This window comes from Leptosomus discolor, chromosome 25 (assembly GCF_034619465.1).
Source record: "Leptosomus discolor isolate bLepDis1 chromosome 25, bLepDis1.hap2, whole genome shotgun sequence".
Classification (NCBI taxonomy): domain Eukaryota; kingdom Metazoa; phylum Chordata; class Aves; order Leptosomiformes; family Leptosomidae; genus Leptosomus; species Leptosomus discolor.
The window spans coordinates 4,704,041-4,727,659 of record NC_141415.1 but is presented as its reverse complement, the minus strand read 5'-3'; the positions used below and the strand labels follow the sequence as shown (position 1 = coordinate 4,727,659).

The 23,619-nt window shown below is 42.5% G+C and overlaps 1 protein-coding gene across 6 annotated transcripts in view; it reads right to left on the bottom strand.

Annotated features, from left to right (window-relative positions):
• TANC2 (tetratricopeptide repeat, ankyrin repeat and coiled-coil containing 2) overlaps positions 1-23,619 on the bottom strand; it is a 206,862-nt gene that overhangs the window by 115,801 nt on the left and 67,442 nt on the right. For 4 of the 6 annotated variants that reach the window (XM_086477854.1, XM_086477855.1, XM_086477856.1 and 1 more), the window contains one exon: positions 7,199-7,309. The exons of the other annotated variants lie outside the window; for them this stretch is intronic. In XM_086477854.1, coding sequence (XP_086333980.1) covers positions 7,199-7,309 — 111 coding nt within the window. The remainder of the gene's footprint in view (positions 1-7,198; positions 7,310-23,619) is intronic. 6 annotated transcript variants of the gene reach the window in all.

Here is a 23,619-nt window from a genome sequence, read left to right as displayed (position 1 = left end):
GGGCTGCCATTGCCCTGGGACCCTCACACACTGCCCTTGTAGCTAACACCGAGCACGGGCTGATGCACAGCTAATTCAGCCTGACAGATGCTGAGCAGAACAGAATTACTACACGATGAACAAAGTTGAAATGATTTCCCAAATCTAATTTGACAGGTAGTATCTTCCCCAAACTGGAAGCACTGAAGAGTCTTTTCTCCCAAAGAAAGGAAAATCTGGGGACAATGATTCCGTTTTGGCTAGAATTTATAATTATAAAATGCAAGTGCAGATCAGTGCTCCTGTGACACTTCATGAAGACATTGAGAAACACCAGACTCTTCAGCGCAAAGTGAGCAGCACTGCTGGGAGTTCGAAAGGCACATTTTACTACTTCTGTCAGCAATACACTGAGATCCTGAAAGTGAAGAAACAGCTGAAGATTTCAGTAGCATGATACCGACGGTAGATGCCTTTGACGACCGAGAACAATAAATAGTCCAAAAGAAATTAAGCAGAAGGCAAGCACAGAGACAGATTTGTTACCTGTTACCTACAGGGCAAAAAAAAGCCCAAGATCCATTCCAACTTTTCAATATGAATGACTTTTTGGTCTAGGACAGGGTTTTTTGTATCTCTGTACCTTTGCAAAATAGGTTAGGTTAGAGATAAATCAATGTCCTGTTATCTAAGCCAGAACTGAAGTTGCTTCAGACTGAAATTCTAGGCAAGTCATCCATCATTAGATGGTCCAGTGACGCTGGTGAAAGACATGGTGACATGTTTCATTATTAGCCATGTCTTTGTCCCATCCCTAACAGGTAATTTTGTTTACAGATGGATACGTTAGGCCAACCAAGAAGTTGAAGACGGAGCCATTTGCAGACAAGGTGTTAAGACGGCATTTGGGCACGTGAGGACTACTGGAACAATGCTGGAGGTCTGCATTGGGCGGAGGGTCCACGACCTGCGATTGCTCCACGTACATTGCCTACTGGAACAGTCCCTGAACTTACCAAACCCTCAGTTTTGCTTGCAGCCAAAGCACGATGTTCTACACCCAAAGACAGCCAAGTGGCATGGATGGTCATCATCGGAATACAATCCTGGAGCAAAACACTGACCTACACCAGTAATGAGGACAAACCCTACACATCAGCTTCCCAACACAACTGATTCCTGACTAATCCACATACTCCGAGTACCTTGCTTCAGGGGCCATCACGCTTTTGCAGCCACACTGCCCAAGCTGTGATATTTGGGAGCATCAGCGCAGGCTGCCCTTGTTTTTAAAAATAATAGACTAGAAGAGGAAACTCCTCTGTCATGAGTAACTCATTCAACGAGAAGTCTGACCATGTCTGATGATGTCTACCAGCAATGAAAAGGATAAGTACACAGTACATGGAAGGTCTCCGACGTCCCATCCATACAAGAAAGTCTCATACCAAGCACCTAGTCACATCTCCTCAGATGTGGAAGAAAAGGAGGTTTTACACTCATCCTTGTAGGCCCCATCACTGACAGGTGCAAAATCATGAGGATTGGTTTGCTTGTGCACATATTTACTCATCGGCAAGACAGAAAGCTATAAATATTCAATAAGCCAAAGTATTAGCACAAAAAAAGAGTTACTGTTTCCTAACAGGCTGAACGCAAGCACTGTTTAACGAGGCAAAACAACTCATTAGACTCCCGGGATCCATCCAGACGGGCAGGCAAAGGTGCTAGGCTGCAGGAAATTCTGCAGCTGAAGTATCTGATGTGAAACACACTTCAGAGGCCATTGAGGTTACATGCTTCGGCAGTAGCCACAATACTTTGAAGTTGGACAGTTCTTCACATAAACAGAATTTGGATCACTTAAAGCGTGTTGTCCCCCTCTTTTCCCTTTTTATTTTTCTCCCAGAAACCTAGGTTGCAGAGGGAAGTTGGTTGTTAATAGATCACATCAGGGAGCTTCAAGGATATCATGTTATCTGAAATTATGAGCAGTTAAAACATATGACAATGGAATATGGAATGTGTATTATTTTCAGGTCTTCGCTTGAGCATCTGCCCTTTGACAAGACCCTAAATTGTAAACCCAGCCCTATTCTCCAAGCTCAACACTCAGTTTGCAGCAAGCCAAACTATACCTAACAGCAAGTGGCCCATGGCTAAGCCAGAGAGACAAAGGACACTCTAAAAACACCTTCGTTATTCCTCTGTCAGAATCAGAATGTCAGACCAGGATGGGGGTTGTCTGGATTTGGTTTATTTGGGGAGGTGTTAAGTTTAGGATGGTTAATCCAGGAATTTATTCTGAAACGGTTTTCATCCGTCAATACATCAGAAGAAACCAGCACTGTCCTCCCAAGAGAAGCATGAGAAAAGTCATTCGCTTCCATAGCAACCGACACACCAAATTGCCATGACTCTTCTGCAATTAGGGCCGATCACAATGATTTCCCATTCCCTTCAGGTCAGTGGGCTTGATAATACTGGGACAACCACAAGATTCAACAGTAAGACCATTTGTCAAGCCGTGGTTGGTTTGATTATTCCCTTGCCTTCCTCCCAATTCATCACTGTCCGATATGACAGAGGTTGGACAAGGATCCTGCTGGCTGAATTTGTTTGGGGTTTTGTGGGTTTCTTTGGCCCATTGCCTGTATTTTCACCATGAAAAATCAGAGTACAAAGCTGTTTCATGTATTCCCTGTTAAAGGCCTTTTTCTAACACCTAAGAAATGTGGTGTTGTTTTTAAGAGAAGTGTGTGGTTTGTGTAAAATGAAAAATACACATTTTACATGATGAAAAGAAAGAAGCAGCAGCAAGCAGATGTCAACCTCAACGATTCTTTAACCAAAGAAAGAGAAAAAGGAGTGAGGAGATGAACATAAACGACGCTGTGATGGTAAATCACCCTTCACTGTCTGTGGCGGCGGCACCGCTGCAGTACCTAACTCAATTAGGGATGGAAACAGATGCCTGCCAGCCTAATGTGCAACAAGCAAATGTCCCCTGACCAGACATTTAAGATTTGTGTCCCAAAATTTCTGAAGAAGAATTTAATCAAATTAAAAGATAATGTCCATAACATACTTAGCCTTTGAAAAATAATGACAAGGCAATAAATCACGCAAAATGCAACTGCAAACGTTGATCTAAGACAAAAGGCAATTACCTGAAAGCACCATCCATCTCAGACTGTTTCCAACAGGCTTCCTGAGCACTTATAAGTCAAAACATGTTTTAGCTACCATGCTACAAAACGGAAAAGCAGTTCAAAGAAAAATGCCTTCGTGATACACAAGTAAGCAGAACCAAGAAGCCAGGACACCATTCACTACACAAGCAGTGCCACTGGGCAGGAAGACTGAGGTGTGATAAATTTGGGGCGAGGGGGATTTATTACACATTAAATTTATTACACATTACAGAAAAGGTTTAACAGTTGAACAACAGTGATCTGAAGGTCAATTCCTTCTCTTCTAAGCTATCCTCCTTAAAAAGCAACGATGGCCATGGGGGCATCATCCCCAGGCTGTCCCAATGTCTTAGAAAGTTTGACAAGAAGGAAAATGAAAACACCTCTGCCAAACAGTGCCTGCAGGATCGGAGCAGAGACAGGGAGGGAGGATGGATCAAACTCCTTCCAGAGCCTCCTTATAAAGCAGTCAAGAAACAAGGAACAACTCCTTCTCTGCAATAGACACTCCAAGTCAAAAAGGGCTTGACTGAACTCTAAACGACCACTGCAATCACAACAACTTTTACAGAAGTATAATTCTGATAGAAATTGGTATCTCAAAGCCATGAAACATCTTTTTTTGTCATCATCTTAAATGCAACAACTATAGCACGCGGGCCAATTTCTGCTTTCGCTTAAATAGTAGTGCACTGCATGTACTGACAGGACAAGGGGTAATGGCTTTAAACTGGAAGAGAGTAGATTTAGATTAGATGTAAGGAAGAAGTTCTTCACTGTGAGGGTGGTGAGGGACTGGCACAGGTTGCCCAGAGCAGCTGTAGCTGCCCCCTCCCTGGCAGTGTTCTAGGCCAGGCTGGATGGGGCTGGGAGCAACCTGGTCTGGTGGGAGGTGTCCCTGCCCATGGCAGATGATCTTTAGGGGGTCCCTTCCAACCCAAACCATTCTGTGATTCCATTTCATAGATTAAATTCACCTCACAGAATTTAATGGCCTTCTTCGGCAAAACAAAGAATATAATTTTTAAAAAAATTATACCAAGCTTAAAGCTTTACTATGTCCTTGCTATTAGAACTTCCCTCAAAAGATACTAGCCACCTAGTTCTTCCTTCTCCTTCCTCAAAGTTCAAATGTCTAGAGCGTGTCGCCTCGAACACTGCTTCACACTGCAAGATGTCAAAAGCAGTAATTCCCCTCAGCAGCACGAGAGGCCAAGCGGTGGCACGGTGGTTGCTCAGGAAACCATCTCCCTGGAATGTGCTGAAATTTGCCTGAAGCCTTAAAATAAGCATTTTAGCATTGAGCAAAATTTCATCTCTAGGCATCTCAAATTGAAATAATAATTTCTATATGCAGAGTAGATAAAGTTCTCTCCTCGTTGCTATTCAGTACTTTAAACTGCCTTTAAGTGTATAATTAATTACACTACTTGTCAGGGATCACTTTACAAACCACTCCACCTCCACTCCATTGCTAGGCTCTAGCATACCTTCAGCCTCATTTTTCTCCTTCTTTTAACTCATCATCATTCTTAAAGACACTCAGGATTTAACACTGCGTGCTAACATCCTTCACAGGACGCACACGCTTTAGAAGAAGGTTAAAATAAGCCTAACACTGAAGAAAGGAGCTGTATTTCCTTGGAGAACTGACTCCAGGCAGTGCCTGCAGGCTTTGCCGCAGTCCAGAGTAGGGCTCGGTCCCTCTTCCTCCACCTTCCCATCAGGAACTGGACGCTATGCCCAGACTCAAAGCCCTTTGGGCGCTACAAGCTGTCCAGATCTTTGTTCGTTCTTTTCTTCTTTACACAAGGATCATTCCCCAGCCACCTACTTCTTCCCAAGGTCTCATCTCCTGAGCTCCTTTAATCCAGCCTTCCAGCCCAGCAAAACTTCCAGCCCTCATGCTATTTTCACAGCAGGAACCATAAATCCAGGCAGGTAAAGCATAATCCATTTCTACCGTAGCAGATGAGTAAACCTCCACGGGGCGAGCGCTCACCAGCGCCTCGCTGCCGCTCCGAGCGGGGGGCGGAAGGGAGGAGCTGCAGCACTGCAAGAAGGAAACCGCGCGTGGCACAAACCTCCTTCTACGAACACCTTCAGAAATCCTTCCCCAACGGATTCCTCTGTTCCCCTCTTGACCTGCCTGTCTCACGCTGCTAACATAAACCTGGCTGGGCTCTTCAGAAGCTGCAGACCCTGGGCAAAGGCAGGCTTCCCAGCTGGCCGAGGTCCTGGGCGCCAAGCACGCGTGGACACAGCGGAGAGAGAGGCTCCTCAGCAGCTCCCTTGGCACGCTGAGGCAATCTCAAACCTGTAACCTGAAGTTTCCACCCTTACTCCAAGTTAGTGCCGTTCACTAGCACCTACTATGACAACCCTCTTGCTCTCACTTTTCTCCCTTCCTTAATGATACTTCATGTTTCTTTAATGACGCTTCAAGGCAGTAGGAAACTCCACTTTTCCTTTCAGATCACCACACTATCAGCAAGAGGAGGAGATCAAAAAGCAGAAAAGAAGATGGCAGATCCCATTGTCAGAGCCCGCTCCTGGGCTTGGCAGGAGCCCTGCTCTTCAGAACAACCTGGCAAGCGAAGCTGGGGCAGGGGGCAGAGACACACGTGCAAGCACGCCTGCAAGACGTAACGCGAGACACGGGAATGTGGAATTTATGCTTTTTAAGCCAAATTTACTATTCAATTATAATTCTCTGTAGATGCAATCATAATAAGTTTATAATTACTAACAATTATAAACATGACAGTAGAAGCTATTTAGTTAGAAGAAGAAGAAAGGGCTGCAACAGCAAAATTTTAATTGTAATTCATAGTGACTGAAAAACAAGGAGCACTTTTCACAGCAGCTACGGCCTCAAAGGAGGCACTTCCAAGCACAGGTACTGTCTTTATTTTTCTTCCCAAGACAACTCCTCTTTCAAACACAATACATTAAAGAAAGCCCACGTTCAAAGTTTGGACAACATTCAATTAATTCCTCCAATTAAGCTCACCGTCCACAGAAATAAATGGTACCAGAGAATCATTTATCAATATGACCTTTTCTACTGTAGCTCCAGATTTAATGGGCAGCTATCACAAATTTACATGCCATTTCAAAACACTCGAGATCCTTTTACCCCAACCAAAGCCTATACTGGATATGGGTCCCTTTGGTTCACAAGCTAGGGAAAACCAGGGGAAGAAACGGCAGAATTCAGCAAAAAATCCACTGAAACACTTGCTGCTGCTTTAAGACACTGCCCACCCCAGCCTCCTCCGAGGACAGCACCTCCACTGCAGTCTCCAGCGCTCCCCACGTTGCCACTTCCAAGTTAGGAAGAATCTGGGAAATGATAGGGAGTTGGCGGCGAGATGCAGCTATATAAAGCTTTCACGGCACTCGCACATCTGCACGAGGTCTGTCTGGGCTTGAAGGTATTTATGCAACTGCCTGCCCGAACCGTCAGACGCACACGGGGTTAAGCCAGGGAGGGACAGGACCCACTCCTATTTATGTTTCAACAAGAGGCCTCCTGCAAGATGTATACTTTTAAGAGCAACTACTACAGGATACATAAATTAGAAGGTTATTTCTTCAAAAAAAAAAAAATCAGAAAAGCAATATTCTTGGATGCAGGTAAACAAGATCCCATGGTTTTGCACTACTTGATTTAATAATATTTCTGAAACGTGGTTTTATTCCAGCCTCTCTGAAGACCAGCATTAAAAATTAAATTTCAAGTCGTATGTTTATTGGGTCAATTTTATCTTCGCAAAAGCAAGTCACTAGATCTTCTAAATTATTCTGAGGGGAGAGCGGCCACACACAAACTTGCAAGTAACAAACGTAAACGGGTATCAATCAGAAACTCTCACTTATTCAAGTTTCCCAGTCAATGAAACTTGGCTGTGAAGGTCCAATCAACCATCTAGAAAAAGGAGCCAGACTACATTTAACAATCCTTCTGGGCTGGCACTGCCTGCTCTCCCTCCTTTAACGCAGAGCCTTCGCATGCAGCTTACCAGGGCAGTATGCATCAACGTCCAGTTTCTGTGCTGAAGAAAGTGTTGGCGAGCCAAGCTCAGACTCTGGGATTCGAGGGCTCTCAACAAACTTTGCTTTCCTCAAAGGGGCTAAGGAGAAGGAGGGGGAGAGAGAAAGAGAGGTCATGAGTAAGGGAAATAGCAGGCAACAGATGGAAGCACTTAACTAAACGACACTGTCAGACTCATATCAGGTTACCCTTTTTTTTTTTTTGCCAGGAAAAAAAAAATTATCTGCATTCTTTACAAAGGAGATGGCTCTTGTTAAAACTTTCAAACTGTACAGTCTCACTTTAAAGTGTGCGAGTATTGAGGCACATTCTTGATACTCTTAAACACTTCCTTTTTCCTACTTTCTGATATAATTTTTTTTAATAGGAAGCAAATGGGCTTGCAATCGGCAACTGTAGAAAAGCTAAGATCATAGAGAGGTACACAGAGCCCGTCAGGGTTTAAGGTATTTAACTATAAATATCTAAAATGAACACACAAATTCTGCGTTCAGTAATTGTTTCCTTTGAACATAAAATTTCAATTTCAAAACATTCTGCATGTCTGACCAAACAGACTTGGTGTTCAACACAGAAGATCAGAGTAAAGCTAATGCTGTCCAAGACAAAAAGTGAGGACTCCACTTTTATCCTTGCAAATCCAGAAAAGATTCAAGAGACTTAAATAAAGAACAGTGAAAAGGTAAAAATGTCTGTAACAAATCAGTATTGACCACTAGTGCTAGAGAAATGGGATTTTTCTGCACGTTTTAACAGTCTGAATTCTAAAGACATGAAGTTCTGTGCAACATTTGTTTGTATTAAATAACTACTAAAATACTTTTATTAAGAAGTTTTTAAACAGATATTCCTGCCAGACCAGAGGAATAGAACTAGCAAATAAATTATATGCAGACATCATTATATTACATTTCAAAGTTAAACTCACATGCCCATTAAAGTGAAAGGCTAATTTGAAAAGCCACTCTACAGACAGTATGGTGGGTCAGCATGCTTCATGCCTCTGATTCTCAGCGTAATAGCCTCGATTTACATAATTTATATTTATAGTTCTCTGTCCTGCAAATTAAATTTGGGATCTGAAACTAAAGATGGGAGGGGACGTTTGGTCTCATGCATCTCCTGTAATAAAAGCTCAACAGGTCAAACGATGACCTCTGAGGCAGCAATAAATCTCTTCTCTCAAGCAGCCTGCACGCAGCCAGCAGGGTTGGCCCTGCGGTTGGAAAAGCAGCTCTGATGATGAGGAACCAGAGAGACTCCACACAACCAGCTGGCTCTAACGGCGCTGCTACATAAACGAGCACAGGAATTTTTAAGAGGGGGGTGGGGAAAAACAGAGATAAAGGTTGGGGTATGTTTTTTCAATCAAGTCCTGGATCCAGGCAAGGAATCAGCCTGCCCCCCCGCCCCGTACCAAAATAGGTGCTAAGCACCCTCCTGACTCTTCCATGATCCATCCCAGGAGACCTGAGCTGATGAGGAAAGACAGGTACCATGCTGCGATTTTGCACAAGAAAGTCCTGGATGAATATCAGATCTATTTACAGCATGTTTGGTGTAACATTAGCCATGCCAGGCAGGAGGAATGCGGGAGCCTGATGGAGATAAGGGCAGCCTGAACCCCCCTTCTGCCCCTGGACCTGCTGCCGTCCCACTGGCACACGAAGCTTGTGGATGTGGATCCCAGCTCCCACACACGACCTGATGCTAAATGCCGCAAGCCAGTAGTCAATTGTATAGAAAACCCCCAAAACCCCCACACATGCACACACACGCACCCTATCAGCTTGCAAATTGGCCAACACCAGTGAAAAAATTATTCACAGCAATGATCTTGTGCCAGATAGTGATGCAATGAAAACATGTAAATATTGAGAAGATTATTACTATGGCATGAAAACTGTTTAGAATAATAATTCTGCACGGGCCAATCTACTAATATTTCATTTGCAATTGCGGTTTTAACAAATATGTTTATTTCAAATGTTTTGCCATGGCCCCAGTAACAGACATTTTTATAACATCCATTAGAAATAGCTCATCTTTCCTTTCTTTATCCTTTCTGGCTAACACTAAAACCATAAATCATCCTCTGTGACACTTGGCAATGCTCATTTTGCTCTGAAATACAGAACAAACATGATTTTCATAGTTCAAGAGATGTTAATGACTGTAACGGGATTGTCACCAGACAGTACTGCACTAAAGGTTATTCGAGTCACTAACCCAAAGAGGAAGAAGACATCTAAAAAAAAAAAAAAAAAAAAAGGCTGATGACACCGACTGTTCTGCCTTCTGTGTGGACTCAGAAGTCTGCAGAAGATGCAGAACCTGCACGTTGCGATAGATCAGCACCTACGAGGTCAGCTCCCATCCGCAAGAATGAATACAGCAATCTCCTATTTCAGCTTGGGTTTTATTTCTGCTTCTCTTCTGGATCTTCTTTACTCTGCACCGAGGAGCTGACCCCATCACCTGATTAATTTCTGCCTTCTCCAAACAACTGACCTACGATAGGAAAGCGATCAGCTCGTGGATTCACCAACTTTTCTTTTGAGGGCAGTGAAGAACTTGCTATCAACAACGTGGTGAATTCTCACTGTACTGTGAGTTTAGTCATACACGTCATTTTACAGTATTTATGTTTTTGTTCCCTAAAAAGCATGACTTAAGTCTTAAAAGCACATGTTACCACCACACAAGATACGCTATGTCAACATGACTTAAAGACAACAGTCTACTTTAAAAGGATCAAGTCAATACAATCTTGTCAGTGTAACTGCAGATGGGGAAAAAGCCACAGAGCAGTAACTTCTTTTATTTCAGATATTCTGAACCTGAAAAAAAGACAAAAAGTTCTCCTAACTCATATGTAACCCGATTACATGAAAGGAGGATTTTCACGTAAAGAACTAAGCACTCCTGACTCCTGTCCAAATGAAGATTATCCTGACAGATTCATATTTGGGCATTAGTCTTCTGTTGGAATAAATAACAAATGGAAATGCCATAAATTCAAAAATCTGTTTGGCCTCTTTTTAGCCAAATGTTAAAGGATAACATTGATCTTTTTATAAAAGTGACTTTCTGTGCACAACAGTTTGCCTATGTCCTGAACATCCTCCTGTGAGTACAGGCGAATCTTAGGATCAAAGTCACGGGGTGAGCATTTGGCAAATACTATAAAAACTTTCAAAAGCATGAAAAAATTATTTGAAGTATCCTATACCAGCTTTGGGCCATTAGGCCTCTTATTTCTGGAAGATTTTCTGTACGAAACAGACAGACTCTAGGCATTAAGCAGCATCAAAATAGCCTTTCCTGTTACACAACTGCAATTTTTTGAGCAGAGAACAGTATTTTGTCTAGATGACCCATTTGTCACAACTCTAAGCTAAAAACCAGCTCTGTAAGCTGTTCCAGAAATAGAACAAATTAAGTGGTCAGTAGCTAGCGACGCTGACTTTCTAGAACCGCAAAATGCACATTTAATTCAGAAAAACGTACCGATTACAGGTGGCCTGAAGTCACAACCCCACCACTTGGGGCCCACTGCCCAGTCACTGATGACGGCCCAGGAGCCAACGGCAGCAGCCCGTGCTGAGCGTACGCTCAACGGGCCAGTCCTGCTCCCAAGGGCTTGATGACAAACATGACTGACTTGCTACCACTTAAACTTAAATAGCTAGGAAAGTTATTTTAAAAGAAATACTGCACATTTCTGGGCTCGTTCTGGCAGTTCTCAGTGAGATGAATCCCCATCGGTATCCAAGCCAAACTGAAAATCGTTCCTTCAGTCCAAATAAAATTCTCCTTTGACTTTGACAGCAACTTTTCCTGCGCAAGGAAAGCGATGCTAATTCTAGGGTAGGAATTAACCACATAATGCGAAACAATTACCAAGGCAGGCATTCAGAAAGTTTAATTAGATGGCTCATTTATGACACTTTCCGCAGCAGGTGGTCTATCTTCCAGTGGGGACACAGATATAAATTATTTCTTTCTTGGTTTTCATGCTCATTCTTCTTAATATCCACGCTGACACTGCAAGTACCGTACTGTCACCAATGACTGAAGTCTTCGAAACAGACAGGAATACAAAACAGTTTAAAACCTGTATATAATGTACTTTTTGGAAAAGAATACATTTGAGAGAAACTGCCCTTCTTAGAAGGAAGAGTTCTGTCATCTGGGTTTCAGATTGCCCATTGATTATTAACCCGCAGACGGCTTCTTACACTAGAAGCGCCGTACAATGGAAGATACGGCCCACAAAGTCCAAAAACCTGCCAAGCCCCGACAACACTTCTTCATCAGCAGAGATGGGAGACGCTCCATTTTCTTTCCTCTGATGACAGAAGAGAATTAACTTGTCACCTAACTCTACAGCTAGGTGTGAATTAAAAAGCAGATAAGCAAACATGTATCTAGAACAGATGCACAGGACTGCAGTAAGGCCCTGTTAAACTAACACTAGGGAAAATATTTTATTACAAGCTGCAATGTCAAGCAGTCTGCAGACTGCCTCTAAGAGTCTCTTTAAAAACAGAGATTCAGAGTATTTGGAGAGTGCCCCCGCCTGAGGAACAGAAGCCATCAGCCCGTTTAATACTATTCCTTGAACTTGTATGTCCATACTAGGCATTCCTGAAGCTCTCATCCCAGAGGTGGAACGAGCAGTACGGGAGAACTGCACAGCCCCTTTGACACAGAAAACACTTCCAGTATCAGGAGCTGCTGACGGTTTATCCTTTTGTACATCTGCGTGGAGCACTGGGACCAACTCTAGTGCTATTTGTGATCAACGCCAAGCATCTAATCTACCACCAACTAAAAATAAACCAAAGAAAAACCAAGATGTGTTTATTGTTTCAGAGTAATCATTTTATCTCTATTAGCATTGTGCTCTAGTTCAGCCTATTGAGCTTCCTAATTCTATTGCATTTCCTACGTTACCATTTCATTGTCACATAATTTATAGATGACTTAGTATTTAATTAAAAAAAGGTTTTCTTTAGATTAAAAGGCATCGATAAAAGGAAATTATCCTGGATTAGCAAAAGGCTTCATCCACTAAATTCCATTTCAGCTCTGAAAAGAATGTTTTGCTAAAAAAGGGTTATTAACATCTAATGACCTGATTGAACAAAGTGTTTTTTCAGGCAGTAATTTCAGTAGATCTGAACTCATTCCATGGTTTGATTACTATATATATACACCTATACCTTTGAGCGTGCGTATACACCCATAAAGATACACAAGAAATCAATCACCTACAGACAGGTAAGATGCTGGAGGAAACAGTGACTCTTTTTCCATAGCACGAACAATGGATTGATCACCTCGGGGTACCGGGGGCCTCTCCTTGTACCCGCTCCCTACAAGCATTAGAGAAACGTACGTTACGGTGCCCCGAACTGCACCAACACAAACCACTACAGCCTTCTATTCCGCAGACTCAGGCGCTTCACCATTATCAATACAACCACAGCATGGCCACACACCTGAATCCTCCTGACTCGCTGCTACGGGGCAGGTCCTGGGCAGAGTCCGGCCAAGGAGCTCGGCTCAAAACCAACTTTTCTCGCCAGTTTGGTCCTCTCCCTGCCTTACACACAAGTACAGATGAATTTCAACCACGCTTTGAGCCTTCCTCTGCCAGAAGAGGATCATATCTATATCTATTTGCTATCTTTGTGTAAAAATACTGCTTCTTACCACAGGCTAAAGAGGTGAAAGAGTGCCACCAACAATGAAAACGAGTGAACCGCTCTGTGTTTACTCCACACTCATCTCTCATGACTGGTTCAGCTGAAGAAGAGCTGAATTTTGCACTTAAAACGTTGTATTTGTAAATATTGTAAGCACAATATTACAACATAAATTCTGTATGGACAGAACGCAATGCCCAGAATGCAAAAAGCTTTTACAAAATCCTGCCCAAGTGAGACTGTGAGGGGAAGAGCCCGAGCACCAGTCTGAAGAGCAAACTTCAGAGAACTCCTGTTTGGAGAGAGTAAAAGTGGGCGCGTCGCGCATCATCCGTTCCCCATCTTTAGTTAATAACGAGGGCTGCCGTGCCAAAGGCTGATTCACGTGCTGGAAGCTGCCCAATGGCTACGTAATGCTGCAGAGAGTAGACTTTATTGAAGTCCCCCTCATACTAAAATGTTTTAAGTGCTGCAGTGCTATTGATCCACACAGCTCCTGGAACAAATAACTGTCAGATTCAACACAGCTGGACTACACCCAAAACACAGGAGATGTAGCTTTCAGTGCTGCCTCTGATCCCAAATGACTCTTTATTTTGCTGAGGTAGGAGCCATAAAAAGAGAAAACTACAGACCACACGATTACTTTTGCTGTGGCCCTAATATACCAGCTATGTGTAATTAGGATTTTTAGGTATAAATAAAAAACCCACTAAACTTAAAACAGTGAAATTACAAGTTAATATCCTTCTTTCGATAATCCAGCATTATCTTACAGAAGCCACTGTGTAACAGTAACAGTTTTTTCCCTTCTGTTATTTGAGAGTATAAAAGCTTTTTTAATTACGGTTTAAAGCCTCTCTCCTTTCATCACCCGGTTATCGCAGCATCGTGGGTAGGGCAGAACATACAAGTAGTGAGAACAATGTGTTGTCTGGAAACATCATACTTGCTCCAAAACTTTCAGAAAACATGTTTAGTTTAGGAGATAAGGTCCTGAAACAAGAAAATTGAAGGAAATGAAGGTGGAAAGAAGAACAGAGCAAAAAAAAGCAGGAAAGGGAGTCCAGCGAGCCGGTAACTGGAAAAAAAAAAAAAAAAAAAAGGGAAAAGAAAAGCTAAAATAAGCAACTATTAAAACCTGTCTTAATTAAAAAAATTCTTCTTTAAACTGCAAGACGTCTGTAACACAAAGGTTCTGCCTATTACTGCTTCTGAAAATGTTTTTTTTGTAAAAACAAGGAATAACCTTCACTGGACGAGTGAATTCTGCAATCCTGTGGGACCTACTGGAAGATTATTTCACCCTCTCTGTCTCGCTCCAGATGAACAGCTCTGTACAAGGCACAGAAAATAGTGGCAAGCCATAGCAGTAATGTTACAAAAAGATGTTCAATGACATCAGAAAGGAATGAGTCTTCTAGAACAGTATTTTAATTCAATCAAATTATAACTCGTCTTACTTAAATTATTACAACCTCCCCCAAATAAAAACAAATTACTGATCAAAATCTCCTTCTGTATGAATAGGCACTCCTACTCAAATTTTCAAGGGAGAAAATAACTTTGCTGTGAAAGGCTTGTATTTTAAATATATACAGAATAAAATAATGGAGATTTCTGTGTGAAGTGCTCAATAATGGCTAGTACAACGATTTTTGCAATAAATTTGCATACTCAGAAAGAAAATAATTTCATCTAAAATACTAACCTGTATGCAGTCTCTTTCTAAGTTCCAGAAAGAACTTCGCTCAGTTTCCATTTTGCTTATTACTATGCAACTATTTTCTGTCATTTAGAGCAAATGGAATAGCAATTTGATATTAAACTTATCACTGCTGAAGACAACAGACACCAACCCAGCCCTCTCCTGGGTCAGCCCAAATGTTTTAGTTTTAGGTTAGACCCGTCGGAGCACCCCAGCATGAATCTGTTGAGCAGCTGTTGCCTAGAATACTCTGGCAAGCCTTCAGGAAGAAAGTTGCTCCTATTAATGATCCCAGAAAGAAAAAAAAAAACCCTCTCTTTCCCTGTAGATAAGTTTATTTCCAACATGGGCTGCCAAAAAGCCTTTATCCCCGTAGGGGAGACAGCTTTGAGGAGAAGCAAGTTATTTAATTAACATATAGACATGGCAGGAGCAGGATATGGCACTTTCATCCTTCCCTTCAAACTTGTCAAATTGGTTTTGACTCCTCCGAGCAGTGTCACAGTAGTAGAACTCTCCACGTCATTTCCCACCTAAAATTCTTCTTTTCAGCATCTTCTGAAGTCTTTTAAAATTGCCTCTTTTAGTAGAAATTCCTCATGTGTGACTCAAGGTAGAAACTTGTGTATAAGAGGAGGAGGATGAAAGAAGCCAAAGGAATTCGGCACCACCTGCTCCAGCTTCCGAAGTCATCTTGTTACAAAAATAAGCAATTCACCCACTGACTTTTTTCATAGATTTCTGATGCAGGCAGTTTTCCTTTTCAAGTTTCGGACTTTGTTGATACTAAAAAACCCAGAATGAATGAAGACCTGGGACTACAGGATGAAATCATGTCATCAAAATGTTAAGCCTATGCAAGATCTGCTCCAATACTCAGACAATCTTCCCAAATGGCAGAAAGGGGACGGGGCAGAGCTGGAGGGAAAAGCATTCCTCAACCCCTCGCATCCCTTTTCACAACAGTTTTATTTCATTAAATGTTAAATTTAAAACAGATGAGAGGAGAATGCAACAAACACGAGTGCTGAATTGCGTTACTCCCGTTCAGTCTCCTACTATCCTGGAGTTGTTCTTTCAGTCAGTGACTCAAATATTACACTGGCACTAAAAATGAGAAAAACTGTTCAGAAAAGACCTGGATATACAGTGAAGGGCATTTATTCTAAAGAAAGCAGCAAAGAATATGGTCACTTTAATCAAATTACAGGTTAACGCTGTTAATTCACTGTTTAGAAATAAACCATTTCACCATTTTCTAAGCATAAAGCCTGACTCATCAAAACACAGTGCTCTGATTTCAAGATAAACTTTCACGAGAGAAATCAGAAAGTTACCAAACAACTACTGAAGCAAACACATTTTCCTCCACAGTACGAATCTAACTGTAAGACAGATCTTGGGGAAAAAATGCCTGGTTGCTACACTGCCCCCACCAAGGGGCTTGTGTTTTACGGGACTTTTTAAAATCGCACATGTTGAACAAGCCAGGCTGTAGGAACCTGTCTGAACATTTCACATAGCTTCATTTATCTCAAGCCACTAGAAAAAAAAAGAAAATATACTTAACTGAAGATTCTTCCCATGGAAGAAAAAAGCAAGTGGCTATAACCACTTCTGAACTAAGGTGGAATCTTCCGGCTAGCATGTGTTTTCCTCTTTTGCTCAGCAATTCTCTCTGTTTTTATTTACACTGAGATTTTGACTACAATAAAATTTGAATCACAGTGTGTAGCTGTAAAGCCACATTAAACTAGAAAGAGTTCAGAATCGCTGCTCTCCTACCCCATTACACCAACACTTTTTCTAGTGCTTGTGATGCTACAGGAGAGCTCAGCAACGGTGTGCCTTTGTGCACCGCCGTCCCTCCCGCACGGAGGGGAGCAGCGGGTTCAGTGAGCTCAGCACCCTGTCTCTAGCAGCGACCACCAGGCACCTCGGAAAGTGCATGGGGCCGGGGATGGCGAGAGCCCTGTGCAGTCTCTCGCACGTTGCAACACAGAGCCTTTGAGCCAGAGGTGTTATCCCCCAAAGCCCGCAACAAATTTATCTTCCATTAATATAACCAGTCACTTTTCGAGATAGATTTTCAGCATTTGCAACGCCTCGCAGCACAGTTTCCTGCGACTTAACTACACAGTTTGGAAAACCACTTCCCAGTTTTGCACTGTTGACCTCATTTCTGAAAACACAGGGAAACTATCAACTTGAATTCCACTCTGCAAGGGCAATGACTCTTCCAAAGCCACCCCGACAGACTGGCGGAGCCTAACGCCGCTGGGCAATGCTCACGTTAACTTTTTCCTAATATATTCTGTTTTTCCAGGTAAGCATTAACTCTGCCCTTCAGATCACTTTCTATTAACTTGCTCAACACAGATACCAGGCCAACAGGTCTGCAGTTTCCCAGAGCTCCCTCAGAGCCCTTTTTTTAGTACTTGATGCCATAATAACCACCTCTCAGCCGCCTGCTGTTAAGGAAGTTATAAACGAGAGGTTACCCAGCAAAGACAGTAATTCAGCATCCTTGAACACCTTCTGGTCCTCATGCTTTGCCACAGTTTGTTTTTATGACCCACTCCACCATGGCTGCCATCTGAGGCACACACACCCCTCTCTCATTTGTTCTTCGCAGCCTCTGTACCGACGAGGTCGGTACCTGCTGCCTCTGCTAAGGCTGCGAGCGAGGTTGGGCTGCTCTGAATTCTAGTGCTCCCCTGTTATTATAGCAGTAAAAAATTAAAAACTGCACTAGACTTGGAAGTGATCTGAAAAAGAACAACAAAAAGGAATTATTCACTCTAGACACTGCTGCAAGAAAGCTGTTTAAGTATTTTACAAGCAGCCGAGAGCGATCAAAGGTAGGCATCAAATTATATAGCCACATTAAACTTGAACAGAAGTGGCAGGGGCCAAGGCCAGGAGTAAGCCTAAGTTACACATAAAACAATAAACAAAATCTAATTCATTCTCCTACCATATCCTTAAGATCATACCAAGATATTGTAACCACAATAAAAGGGAAGGCTAAATTGTAAAATACCCATTCAAAGCCCAAGTAATCCCATGCTAAAGCACATATGAGACTAGACCCTGTTCACTATACAACACCATTGTTCATGACCAGGACCATATAGCACACAAGCTAATATAAACTCAATACTTGATAACAGCATCTAAAATTAAGGCAGAAGATGTGAACAGATACAATGATTTTATTTATCTGTCAGTCATTCAAATTTTGCTACGCTAAGACTAATGTAGTTGGTTTAGCTGATAAAGGCAGACCTGTAATTACACTGACATGTATGCATAATGGTTCAATTGATACGAAACTGTATTTAGGATCCATATTTCTTTGCTGGTAGGAGCTTCACAGAATATTACATTCCTAAAATGAAGCTGCTTATCTGGCAAGACACAAGCCTGAATTAGCTGAACTTGTTTGTTAACACTCGAAAAACATATTATGCTGTGTTTACGAGGTGGTTTTTTACCTAAGGAAATTGCTACCGTTCAACCACTTTTAGTTTTCAGTAATTTATTCTTTGCTTTTAAAATTCTTTATCTACTTGTGTTAGTAGGAACAGGGACCAGGAAACACGGCATGCCTAGATGCTTTAATTAATAGATCTAATGAACATGGGATTATTTGTGTGAACGCAGACAGTTAAAGCAGACCAACTGCACTTGCGAGATGTCCCGTGAAGGACCAGGTCCTGTCTAGTCCTTTAAGTGAAACTGATGTTCACTTTGGTGGGAAGGCAGCGCTCTCAGCACCCATCTCTAAGCTGAAGAAGCAACAGTCATGGCACATAACAAGGCCAGTGACCATTTACTCAAAGAAAGGCACCAATCTGGTAACTTTTCTTCAAAAAACATTTTCTCACTTCCCCTTACTTACTTCCATGACTGAGAAGGTAAAAAGAAAAGTATAACAGGGGAAAAAAAAAACAACCCAACATACTCCCCTAAGCTTTGCAGGTAAAAACCTTGTAGAAATTCCAAGTTTCAACTTTGCACAACCCACAAACAGAAGCAAACCAAGGAGCTGCACTCTTCATCACAGTCACACAACTCCCTCCATGACGCACCATCCATCCCCGGGTCCAAACACACGTGGTGATCAGCCGGTAACGCAAGGGCGACGCTCAGTCCAGCTCTGACAGCTGAAGAACTGCTGGTGACACCGGGCACGGCTGCTGCTCCTCCCTCCTGGGCTGGGCGACCTTCCTACCCACGACACAAAAGCTGAAGTAGGGCGTTTCAACGAAAGGATCAAAGATTTACCCGCTCCTCTGTAAGCTCTGGAGCGTGCCGTTTTCCACAAAGGCAACTCCCAGAACAAATACTTGTTTTGTAACCTGCCTCAGAAGCGCTGCCTTATCCCAGCTCACACCTGCCTCGGTTCTTCTCCGCATCCTCAGCGCCCTTATCTTCCCTTTTTCGTTTTATCTTTATCCTTTGTCAAATTGAGTGTTTTTCCTCCCCACTCCTCTGAATTGAAGCTTCATTTTTTCCACCTACACTTTCTCCCTATCCAGCCTTCACACTATCTGATAGCTGTCCCATCCCCTCGCAGCACTGATGCCTTCATCTTCCAACCAGCCCTAATCACACCATCTCTCCTCTTCTGCTCGCTCTCCTATTGCCCATTTTGAGGACTCTAAAGCAGATCAGGAGAAGCAAGGCAGGCGAGCTGCCTTTACAGCCCCCTAAACAGATTTGATACTTCGCAGAACCAGAAAAGACAAAAAAAAGGACAGAAAATCAATACAAAACCCCCAAAAACGCTGCTGAGACAACAGGAAAAGAAACCACGAAGTCCGACAGCTGACCACCACGGCCCTGAGCTCTTGCAGGACCAACCTCCTCTACAGCAGGGTTAGCTGGTGCAACATCCTGGCGCGCATCTACAGCCACTCCCCAGTGGTTCTTGTATTCATTGCTGGGAAGTCTTCAGGTTCAGTACTGCAGTGTGGAAGCTTCCCCAGCTGCCAGTTATTACCAGCAGCAGTAACAGAATTGCCAATAAAAATAGTTAGAACATTCAGAATTGCAGTGGTCATTATTTAAAGGTAGGGTTGGGGTTGTTTTTTTTTTTGAAGGGGGACAGTTGATCAGCTTCAACAAAACCCGTTTTTCTTTGCATTTAGTTCTTTTTAAAAAGCAACTGGTTTGTTCATAAATATGTAGTTATAATAGAAGCTCAGCTTGGCAAGAGGTTGGGTTTACCGTCTTTTTGGTATAGTTCTTTTAGATTGGTGGGATTCATATCACTGTTGCTCTTATGAACAAAGCGCTGGACAATCTTATTCACCTGTTCAAACTGTGGCTAGAAGTTTCAAAGCATGCCCTAGGAAGAACTGCAGAAAGCAAAGTGCTTAGTTTCTCCCCTCCCCATGAAGCGAAAAATGAGGATGCAAACCTTTGGCAAAAACTAAGGTTCAAGAGGCTGTTTAAGTTCACTCAGAAATCATTCTCTGTAGTCATATACTCATGAAATAGAAACTTGGACATTCTAATAGGAAAAACCCACAAAGGACTTATACCATCGACTTGTCTCTATAGACCTTGATCTGAAAGATTCTACCACCGAACAGAAAAAAAAGAGCAAGTCTTGCTTCCTAAAGAAATAGGGTAGACAGGAATCCGCACACAAGAAATTTGTCTATGCTACATTTACGGAGAAAAATCACAGAAACACTGTAGAAGGATAAACCAGGCAAACCCAGAAGAATGTAAAAGAGCAAGCAACAGTCCATATCTTTCACCTCTGCATGAACTAACATGCTACTCAAACGTATCCTGCTGAAAACAAAGGTACATAAACAAGTCTTTGTTTTCTTAAGAGGTGAAATTTTAAAACAATGGGAAAGAACGACGTTAGGTTTAAATTAGCATCTGCCAATGCAGATTTACAAAAGCTGACCAATACATTTCCTCTGCTTAAATTTCATGGTGTCTGACATTGTAAAACAAAGGGCACTGCAGCTTTAGGACAAACTTGACATGAAGTTAGGTTACAACCACATGATTAGCACAGAATTAAATACTTACAGTGCAAAGCCACTTACTTCTGAAATCAAAGTATAACACAATACTATATACTAAGTACTATTTTGATGCAAACATGAAAGCAGAAATTTAATCGTGTGTGTATAAACAAATCAAATGTGCAATGTTTAGATGGTTATGGCACAGCAGTGCTGTGTATTTGGCAATCAGAAAGAACGTCTCAGCACAACAATGTATTTATATATGCATAAATGCCTTCTGTCCAATATAAACTTTTAACAAATACGGTACAAGATAAAACTAAGCCCATATGTTCTGCAGCAGTGATTCCTTTACTAGAAGACAATATGGACTTATTAATTCTCATCCCCTTATGCAACCTGCACTGGATTAAGGGGGCAGCAAGAATCTGCCTATTTTCCAGAGCAGCACCAGCAACAGGTACGGATCCACATTACTCATTTCTCTGGCGTAAAACACAAGAAACCAGAAAAGCTTTTAGGAATGTTCTAATATTTCAGAAAATTTTTGTTTCCCATTGCCACGCCTCTTGCCTATATAACCAGGCTGATTTGGAAACACGATTCCAAAAACATCTTTTCTAACTGGGGGGGTGGGGAGGGAGAGGATAAAGAAATTATAATTGTGTGTTTAAAAAATCCTAAAGAACAATCGACTACCAAGACCTAAAGCAGCACCTCATGAGGCATCAGGCACAGCACGATCTGCGATTGCAGTAGGCACAGAGCTCCTTCGCACGAGCCAACGGGAACCCTCTCAAAATCGCTTGTGAAACCACACATCTACACTGTCATCTCCAGCCAAGCCACCACCCACAGCTAATCAGGAGTCCCCGTGGGACAAAGGCCCGAGGGCAGAGGTGCCTGGGCAGCCATCACAAGCGCCAACCAAGTTCGGACCCTGACAGACACGGACCAGACCTGTGGGTCCTGCGAGATAAGTGGCATTCAGTTACAACATGGCACGTGTCAGGACCCTAAATATCTGGTTTAATAAATACAAAGGTACCAAACCAAATAAATACTGGAAGCGAGGATTATTTTTTTTTAATTTGTTCCAAGTACCATTTCAAAACAGTTTGGGTTAATTTGTTTCCTCGGTTCATTTAGCTGTGGGATGTTCCTTCTTTGTTGGCAGAAAAAATACCCATCTCCACATGCAGAATAAAAATCTCAGGTGTATCAGCTGTAGCTGTAGCTTCAACAAACTGGGTACTTTGAGGGCTATTGTTTATTAACAAAGCTGATGCTGGGATAAGAAAGCAGCTAATTCAGAAATGTGTACACACAGTAAGTGCTTGGAAATAAATCAGGAATCATACCTTGGTGACAAACATGTTGCTAATGAAGTGCAAGGAAGAGGGATGGATTATACTATTGCATATTTTGAGGTGCAAGAACCGTTGGTAAGGGTTTCTGGCAACGGAAGGCATGCAGGTATACAGGAGCACAGCCTGAACATTGGGCCAAAGCATCTTTGATCCAACCCCAAATCGTGTGCGTGTGGTTAAATCAGCAACATATCCAGGAATGGAATCACAGCACCAACAGTTACTCCAGGGAAGTCACCACAGAGCAAGGAAAGAGACAGCAAGTGCCAAAGCGAAGGTCCAGCACCAGTGAGCAACCTCGGTTCTCAACTTCCTCTCTGTTTTGGGCATCGGTCAGAGATCTGTGATGAAAACCCAGCAGGCAGCTCTGCAGGAGGTGAGCACATCACAATGCTGGGCACGTGCTGCGGGGACTTCTACGAAGAGGCATCGCTCCAAACTTAGCGATAACACCGCGAGTCTTGATGAGCCTGACCAAAGCTTCCTACAGGACTAGAGGCAAGCAGGTACAGATCGCACCAGAAATTAACTGTTGCAGAAGTAACCGTCAGTCTTCGGACAAATAATCCAACCTGATAACCCAGCATGATCATGCAGACACAGGAAGAAGAGCTTCCAAAAGAGGTTGTCTTGTTATAGAAGTAGGAAAGGACTGGAAAGCAAGAGCCCAGTTGGAGATGAGGGCTTATTCCAAACGAGTGCGTCCTGCTCACAAGGAGCGGCACAACCAAGTGCACAGAACACCTCTGAGGGCATGCTCTAGGAGCAGGAGGAGAAAGATGTGGCAAAGGGAAGAGCGATGGCCTGATTTAACTCCACAGGAGGCTTCCTACACCACCTTCTCTTGCTATAGAAACCTCTTAGCTATGTCTAAAAATTAAAATTCTCACACACCAGAAGTGTAATTGTGACAGATGCTCCATTTTGCGCAGCACCAGTGTGAAATAAGGACAGACTTCCAGCTCTGAGCTTCTGAAAAGCCGTGGAGGTTCAGGGCTATTTTGTTTGCCTTTTTAACAATATCTGCACTAAACGTAAACCTTCGGGGTTCTGCCTTTGATTAAGCATCTATACAAATATCAGAAATGAAAAGCCATTACCACCTTTTCCAGCAACAGTGCTGTGACGACATGTTTACCCCATCCTCTGCAAGTCTGAGCAGTTCAACAGCCTTGATGCAAAAAAAAAAAATAAAAAAAATCCTGGGGAAGAGCAAATTAGGAAGGTTCTGCAGGCCTGGCAGGCAGGCAATCTCACACACAAACGCCAAGGGAAAGCATGTGGGATTTTCTGCATATCTCTACTCCATCACTATGGAAGTCAGTTGTGGAGCAAAACAAGACAGAATAGGGGATCGTCTTGCAAGCAGCATTTGGGAAAATCCATGCTAAAACCAGTTAGTGACTTTCAAAAACCAATAAATAAGATACACCAATTTTTCCCTTCCCTCCATTTAAAAAATAAAAGTTACATCCAAACTGTCCTGAAATTAATGCAGAAACGTCACAAGTTTGACAGGTCTCCAACAAAAGAAAAGCCCTCAACACAGGATTTGCTGTAATTCAGAAAGTTACAGATAGACACGCTATTTATCTGTA